Genomic DNA, 8,390 nt, shown 5'->3' on the forward strand with positions numbered 1-8,390 from the left:
GGGAGGGGGTAATGAGCCTGAGGATTCACCATCATGATTTTTCGCTTCTTTCTCTTTTTTTTTTCTCTATCATGCCTTTACCTATGCACATATTCATCAAACACAACAACCCCCTGATGTGATATGTCAAGTCTCTTTGGTCCATCCTACGCAACATCTTCCCATTCCCAATCTCTCTGCTACCCCCTCATTCTCATTCTTCTTCTCTATCCACTTTGAAACCTTCCCACATTTTATCTCTCTGTAAGTTAGACTTCTTGTTCGAAAGTATACCAAACAACAGTTCACACAAACCATAAATCTATAACTAAACATATGCTAAGTTTGATGAACTCATACTTCTAACCTCGTCGTAAATCCAAGCATAGATTACAAAATTTTAGAGCTTTCCAATTTCAAGTTAAAAAAGTTAAGACTTCTCATACACGTGAACAAGATAAATTTTATTTTAGAGCTTTCCAATTTCAAGTTAAAAAAGTTAAGACTTCTCATACACGTGAACAAGATAAATTTTAGAGAGTGTGGAACTTGATCAAGGGAATAGTTGGAAAAAAATGTTCAAACTTATTGGGATGTATTGAATTGTGTATCCAAGTCTCTTTCATGTCCATGCGGCCATGATGGAGGAGTGTGAGTGTGAGTGCCTATTATTTGACTGAGGGATAGTTCACGTGTTGACAATGTATTGAAAAATGCATAAGAAAAATGAAAAATGAAAGTATACTTCATAATAGTGGAAATCTTTTTTTTTTATCAAAATGAAAATGTCCTCTTCAAAACAATTGACACCTAAAAGATAATTAGTCTTTGAAGAAACTATATATTAAGACACGAATATACATGTCACGAGGATGGCTGACATTAATTTCTTACATTATAACAGAAAAACAGAGATTTTGAGTATATGATTAAAATATAAGAAAAGGGGATAAGCATGAAAATGATCAGTAGTCTCTCTTTGCTTTCTGTTCCCCTCTTTTGCTCATTGGATGAACAAGGAATCTTTGACTAACCATTTGAAGCATTTCCAGCTGCAAAAAGAAACGCTTGCAATTTCTAGCAGAAAGAGAGAGAAAACAAAAACGTATACTTCTGGCTCATTCTCTGCATGAAGAGTTAAAAGCAACTAAATAATTAAAGAATTGAAAGAGCAATTATTAGGAGGTTATTGAAGGTTAGAGCTAATTGGGTTTGTTTAATTTCGCAATCCTTGCAAACAAAATGTTTTGGTTTCATTTAGGACTTCAGATGTGAGAGATTTAGACATAGCAAACATTTTAAACACCAGAGGATTCATATAGCAATTGTCATATTACTTTAATTCAATCCAACAAACTTCTAAAAAAATGTGATACTTATTAAAAAAAAAAAAAAAAAAAGTCCTCGTTTTAGTGACCCAATTCATTATACACCATAACTGATACCTAACACTTTTCTTTGTACATTACATGAATGTTAATAAGAATAAAATAACTAAATTAGTACATTTTGCATATGCATGCATGGCCAACAATAATTTTAATGAGAAAATGTTAGGATTTTAATTTAAGTTCAGATTATAGAAACAAGGATTTTATTCCCCATGGGGTCAAGTCAAACCTTTCTCTCTCTGGCTGCCAAAAGCAAGAGCACATGATCCCATGTGTGTATGTAAATTTAATCTAAACCTTAAACTGATCTACAAGATTACCAACCCAACTAATTTCAGAAATCCCACTGACGTAAGCAGGCAAAAATTGGTCACAGTCTCAGAACACATGATTCTCGGGTAGAAACGAAATCAGCTAAAAGGCCATCAACTTCACCCTATCAGAGCTAAGAAACAAAGCTAAAAGAAACTAATGAGATGGGTTTAATACAGAGCAAACCAATGTACTAAAACAGAGTAATCAAATTCCCAACAGTTCCCATTTCCATGGGGTTTCTCAATCTCAAAACATGTGCAATTTACTAGTTTTCTGGTTTCATCTTGGGTTAAATGCATATAGTCCACAAACAAATATTATCCAAACATTTTAGCCATAAACGATGGTTGAATGGAAAAACAAAAAAGAAAAGGTTTTAAAAAGGAGTTGTTTGGTACTACTAACCTCACCAGACAACTTCCCCAACAAGCAGAAGATATTGTTGTCCCTTCGATTGTCTTATAGGCATTTCATCGAACACCTTGAGGACACGTTCTGTTGGACCCCCGCAAATGATTGATTCTGATCATTGTTCGAGGACCCGAATCGTGGATTCCTAATTAAAACAATGGTCGGTTACTTGGGCCTCCAAGCTTTCACTTTCCCCCAAAAAGACATGTTTCTTCCTGCTCAAACCTCAAATCCCGAACTACTGCCCTTCTTCAATGAACGGAGAAATGAAAGCACTGAAAGTGCAAGTAGCAACACAGCCCTTAACCAATGCCCAAATTGTTCACTGAATTCAGATGCATGAATCCCACTTCCCCTCATCTCATGATTCTCTTGGTCCTTCGCTTACCTAATTAGAATTCCAAACAAACATAAGAACATCACTGCGGTCCGAGCCAAAGAAATTTGTGGAGTTCGGGTTCATGAAATATTTAGGCCTGAAGTCTAAATTCTAATTTTTTTCGACTCTCAATAATTGCATCATTTTAGTTTAGCCCTTTTTAATTTCTTAAATACACTTTATACCGTTAAAAAAATAAATAAATAAAATAAAATAAAATTATTACCATACAGTCATTAAAATATAAAGAGAAAAACATTTACTATCAAAGTTCAAATGTAGCTGTGCTGTTAAACTACCTTACCGGTGTAAAAGCAAACTTTATTACATGGCCTCATCAACGGTCAATATCATTCGTAAATGGAGGCACTAAAACAAATACGTACAACATGTTTTATGATGGGTGGAACCTACTTTCCAATTTTTTTTGAAGTATGGTTAGAAATATAGCTCTTCTATGTATACCGTTGATGCATGTGTATAAACTTAAAAAATAATATAAAAATAATTTTAAAAAATCATTAAAGTCTGCTAAATTGATTTATTTTGTTTAGAAAGTAATTTTCAAATTTATTAAGCCGTTTGACTATGACTACGTGATGAAAAGTACTTGCTTTTTCGGTTGTTTTTTCGGTTGCTTTCTCTTGAGGGCAGATTCTATAATTTAAAAAAAAAAAAACTTAATTAATTAAAAAAAAAAAAAAATCCGTTGGAAACAAAGATTTGTCACAGTAAAATCCAAGGTGGGAGATTAAAAAACAAAAAAAGAGACAAGAAAATCCCGAAAGAAGATTTTGAGTGCCGCCCAAAATTATGTCTCATTCTAACCGCATTCATCTCCTAATTATTCCTCTCTCCCTAATTATCCATTATACAAATCACTCTCTCCTCTCTTTAAAATTTATTGATTTATTAGATATAAAAGTGTAGCTTTAATTAAATACAAAACTCAATTTAATTTAAAAGACATAGATATAGATCATTTAAAATTTTTGGGATAAACTTTATCCATCTAACTAAATAATATGTTCAGTTAATTAATCTATATATATATATATAAGAAAAATAAATAAATAAAGATTCGTAAAGATTATGATAATCTTTTTAAAGAAGTTTTGAAAAAATAAAGGACTCAAATTCAATCATGCATTAATGATGATCTCACCAACTATCATAAGAAAATTCAAATAATTTGTTTTTTTTTTAAGGGGGGAATAAATAATAATTTAATTAAACTCGTTAATTTTCATAAGGTCTTATAACAAATGAACTAAAAAAATCCACAGATTATGGCATGTTCACAGGTTGGGGAACAACAGTGTTCTTAAAACAAATTAATGAAAATATTATATATTTGTTTATCTTTGTTGTGCAGCTTTATTTTCTTTCATTCATTTCATGTTTTTATTTCAGAGACAATAATGCAAGTTGGACATAAAATATTTTTTAAAAAAAAGATTGATGGATGGCCATAAAGACATGCAACAATGGAGAAAAGGGGTTTGTGGGCCTAAAATTTTATGTTTTTTAAATATAATTTTATAGTATTGATAATAAGATTCATATATATATATATAGTATTGATCATAATAGTTTGATTAAATAATAGTCTAATAAAACTAAAAATTATTGTTAATTTTTATCAAAATTGGTATAATGATGTATTGATATATATGTATTTTTATTTTTATTTAATTTCATTATTATTATTATTATTATTTTTATTTATTCTCCACTTACCAAATCAATAATAATAATAATAATAATAATAATAATAATAATAATAATAATAATAATACACAAAAAGAAGGAAGCAAATACACTTTCTTATACAAAAACAAATATTGTTATCGTAAAAATATTAACTTTCTTTCCGCGATTCTCATGAATTATTTCGATAAGAAAACATAGAATTAAAATAAAAATTGTAGGACCATCCACATCCACATCCGCATTATTAAAAAAGAAAAAAGAAAAATAATAATATAATTTTAGGGTTGAATTGAAACATCGATTATAAAAAAATAACCCATGCCCATAACGTCCTCACATTCTCTTACTCTTTCATGTTGAGTTTTGAGCATTCACAACATTGAGACAAAAACACATGAACAAATTCGACAAAATCAAACCGAAAATATATATTATATATATTTTTTCTTCTCGACCAAGCCTATCACAACTATTTTCTAATAATGGGTGAATGTGAATTTAAACATCGGGATGTTTGTTTGTTGATTAATTATTATTAAAAATAAATAAACTAGAAAGGAAAATGTGATAAAATGGATCAACATACAAATATTGGCAATCATATTGTAATAGAGCTCGAAAAAGAGAGAGCGGTGGAATGAAATGGTAACTGTGAAGATTGTGTTTTTCTCCTCACACATGCTCCCATGTGGATCGCCACGTTATGTTTTTTTGACTTTCAACCGTCGCCAAAAACTTCCAAATCTCAGTCAAATTCCGACAAACAGAACCGCGAAGGATTTGGATTACATGTTTTTTTGTAGATGCAAATATGGATAAGACGCAAATGTATATTTTTTGGAAAATTTGTATAAAATTAATAGATAAACATCTGATTTTTTTAATTTTTTTTTTATATAATATAATAGAAACGTGGATTCACCCCTTGTGTTCTTATTGAATCTATTCGATGAGTGAAAATATCGATGAAAATGTTGACATGTCATAAAAATTTAACATCTTGAGTTCATTAGTTAAGACACGATTTCAACTAAGAAAATGTCGATTCGAATCTGCATATTGTTTACCTTATAATAAGAAAAAGATTAAAACTTAAACCTAAACATTTTAACCCTCAATTCAAAAATGATTTTTACTATAGAGAGAGAGGCAATGAAATTGGAATTTTGATAATCTTTAAATTAATTTATAATAAATTTTACAAGACACACACAAATACATTTAACGTCTGTAAAATAAAATTAACTCTAAATGGAGTTTAGGGCATAATAATCTCAACTATAAAATCATATATTTAAATTTTCACGCCTATTTATTATTCCACGTGTTATAAAAAAAAATAAAAATAGAAACAAAAAAAAAACCTTAATGGGCCTTGTCTTATTCTGGTGGGAAGTTTATATTTAAGCCCAGAAAAATGGCCCAATGTGAAAAAATGGCCCAATGTGAATGGGCCTTTAGCTATTTGCTCGTGATTAAAAGTACTCCCCACTAAAGGTGATTTATGCTTGGAAGCGATTTATAAGCGTCTTCATATCGGTCCAAATTTGATACTGTACCAAATTAAACCATTAATTAGCGAAAGTTAATATAATTGATTCCATAATTTTTAGTTTTCATATCGGCTCAACAGACCGGTTCAACTAAACTGCCCGTTTCCACTCCATCTTGCCCGTGCTGCCGCGCCTTCGGCTTGCTTTCCAACAACCAAAAGATCATTCAGCGTCGTCTTTGTTCTTCTCCAGCTCGCTGCAAGTTAGGGCAAAGAAGAAGCAAGCTTCCCCCCACTCCCAATATTTTCTGTTTCAGCTTCTGGACTCGTAGACATGCCATTCGTATCGGAAATACAGAGACAATCTGATTTCAATCACTTTCCCTCCACCACTCCCATCGTTATCGACAATGGCGCCTCCTCTTTTCGCATTGGGTATCTCCATTTTTCTGGCTTCAACTCTTCGAATAAGCAGCACGAGAACGAACTTTCTTTTATTTTTACGTTCATATAAACTGTGTTCTGTTTTTTTTTCTTGAATTTAGTTCTCTTTGCTGTGTTTGATTCTTCCAGATGGGCAGGAGAGTCCGACCCTCGCGTTATTTTCAGGAATATTGTCCAGAGACCTCGCCACAAAGCCACTGGTATCCCTACTTTTCATCAGTTAATCTGTTGAATTCTCTGGTTGTTTAGTAAGGCTCAGGAGTAGCTTCTTTCTTTGAAAAATTCACACTTGCGAAGTAGAATAAAGAAAGAATTGTTGGTGGATATTAACAATTGGGGCTTAGTTTTGCATCCACTCGAGTTCTCTGAAAAATTGTGACCCCCCGCTTCTGCGGAAATTATCTTGTTCTTTATGCTTTGTAAGATTATTAATTGAAGCGTAATCTGTTGTTCTTCTTATTGCAATTCAGGTGAAACGGTTACTATAGTTGGAGACCATGATCCGTCTTTGATGAAATATTTTGATTGCACACGTTCAGGTCCTCGCTCTGCTTTTGATGGCAACGTTGTTTATCAGTTTGAAAATATGGAATACGTAAGTTGAATTATTGTTTTATCTTTTGCCACTTTCAATTTGGACCTACACATGTGAACTAAAAACATTGTCTGAACGTAATTTTCTTGAAACTCGGAGATAATCATATGTGGGCAACAAAGGTAACGCATGCATATTAGAAGAATGAATATAAGTGTCGCTGCATGCCTATGTGTACTTATACGAACTTGGAGAATATAAAGTTGTAGCTTGTTAATAATTCCTTGCATATATTAGGTTCTTGACTTTGGATTTGATCGGCTTGGAGCAACTGGACCAGAGGTAATTGTGCAAACATTAAGTTTCAACCCTTTTTTGGTACCTTGTTCTGTCATTCCTCATTGCCTTCTCTCTCCCTTTCTTGTTTGTAATGCTTGCTGTCTCGCGTAATCCTACTATTTTGGTAGACTCTTGGCATATCTTCAGTTCCTACCTTGAACATATATGATGATGGAGTAAGCTATCCTGGATCCTCCACTTCAGGAAAAGACTGTATGTTACGGCACACTGGTTTTGTGCGCTTTGGAATATTTGGTTGGAAAAAAAAGAGGAAAAAACGTTGGGTTTAGATAGGACTTGCTTCGTGGGAAGGGATTTGAGGTTTGGTGTATTTTAGCATATCTCCTCTCTTTGGGTGCATAATTCGAAACTTCCTTTCGGAAATTATATTATTTATTTTGCAATTACCAACAACAATGGGGCTCCTTCTAGCAGCTTCAGATGTCATATGTGGTGAATGAATGTTGTGATTCATATTCTTATTTGGATGTATAATTACGTATAGTTTAGACATTAATGATAGTGTAGAATACGACTTAGACTTGGTGATGCTGGTAGTATTTATAATTGAACAGCTGTTATTCTTGTTTGTTACTACTTGTTTAACTCTCAAAATCTTTTTTTTCCTTTCTTTTTCTAATTTGAAGAACTTTTTTTCATACGGTTTCAAATAATGCCACTTTACTTTCCCCCCACCTTTTTGTTAAACAAAGTTCTTAATTTAATTATGTTCCTTTGAGTGCAGAACAGATTGATCACCCTATCCTGATTACAGAATGTGTCTGCAATCCAGTTCAATCTCGTAGTAAAATGGCAGAGCTTTTGTTTGAGACCTATGGAGTTCCTTCAATAGGTATGGTTCTTGTTCATGTTGTTGAATTTACTATGTTCTCTAATGATCGGTCACCATAATTTTACCGAAGTAATGTTTTCAAGCTCTTTTCTGTGGCAGTCCTTTTCCGCTGGGTTACAGATTAAGACTTATATTTTATGTTTGGCTTGTACCTCTAAACATAACCTATAATTAAATTTAATTATAGTGTTTGGTTCTACTTCTTTGACATTATTTTTTCCTTTCCCCTTGTAACTTTATTACAGCATATGGTGTCGATGCGGCATTCAGCTATATGTACAACCAACAACTTGGGATATGCGATAAAGATGGCCTTGCTATTTGCCCTGGATTTACTGCTACCCATGTTATTCCGGTTTGCTTTAGTCTTTCATCCTCTTACTATTTCATAGAGCTTATCAATTCATTGTTGTATTGTTCTTGTAAAATAACCCGCACCCCCCCCCCCCCCCCCCCCCCCCCCCCCCCCCCCCCCCCCCCCCCCCCCCCCCCCCCCCCCCCCCCCCCCCCCCCCCCCCCCCCCCCCCCCCCCCCCCCCC

The 8,390-nt window shown here is 33.2% G+C and overlaps 1 protein-coding gene and 1 long non-coding RNA gene across 3 annotated transcripts in view; one reads left to right on the forward strand and one right to left on the reverse strand.

The window, feature by feature from the left end:
* Positions 1-800: 800 nt before the first annotated feature.
* Positions 801-2,607, reverse strand: LOC111458621. Its single transcript, XR_002713153.1, has 2 exons — positions 2,091-2,607; positions 801-1,104 (listed from the first exon to the last, which is right to left on the reverse strand). It is a non-coding gene; the product is annotated as an uncharacterized LOC111458621 (long non-coding RNA).
* A 3,210-nt stretch (positions 2,608-5,817) lies between these two features.
* LOC111458360 (actin-related protein 5-like) overlaps positions 5,818-8,390 on the forward strand; it is a 6,069-nt gene continuing 3,496 nt past the window's right edge. Inside the window, exons 1-6 of one of the 2 annotated variants that reach the window (XM_023100972.1) lie at positions 5,818-6,115; positions 6,254-6,324; positions 6,595-6,719; positions 6,957-7,001; positions 7,749-7,851; positions 8,097-8,206. In XM_023100972.1, the coding sequence (XP_022956740.1) occupies positions 6,015-6,115; positions 6,254-6,324; positions 6,595-6,719; positions 6,957-7,001; positions 7,749-7,851; positions 8,097-8,206 (555 nt within the window). In that variant the 5' untranslated portion in view covers positions 5,818-6,014. Of the gene's footprint in view, positions 6,116-6,253; positions 6,325-6,594; positions 6,720-6,956; positions 7,002-7,743; positions 7,852-8,096; positions 8,207-8,390 lie in introns of those variants that run through there. The other variant, XM_023100973.1, reaches the window with a different exon arrangement.

This window comes from Cucurbita moschata, unplaced genomic scaffold, assembly GCF_002738365.1.
Source record: "Cucurbita moschata cultivar Rifu unplaced genomic scaffold, Cmos_1.0 Cmo_Scf00021, whole genome shotgun sequence".
In the NCBI taxonomy this organism is placed as follows: domain Eukaryota; kingdom Viridiplantae; phylum Streptophyta; class Magnoliopsida; order Cucurbitales; family Cucurbitaceae; genus Cucurbita; species Cucurbita moschata.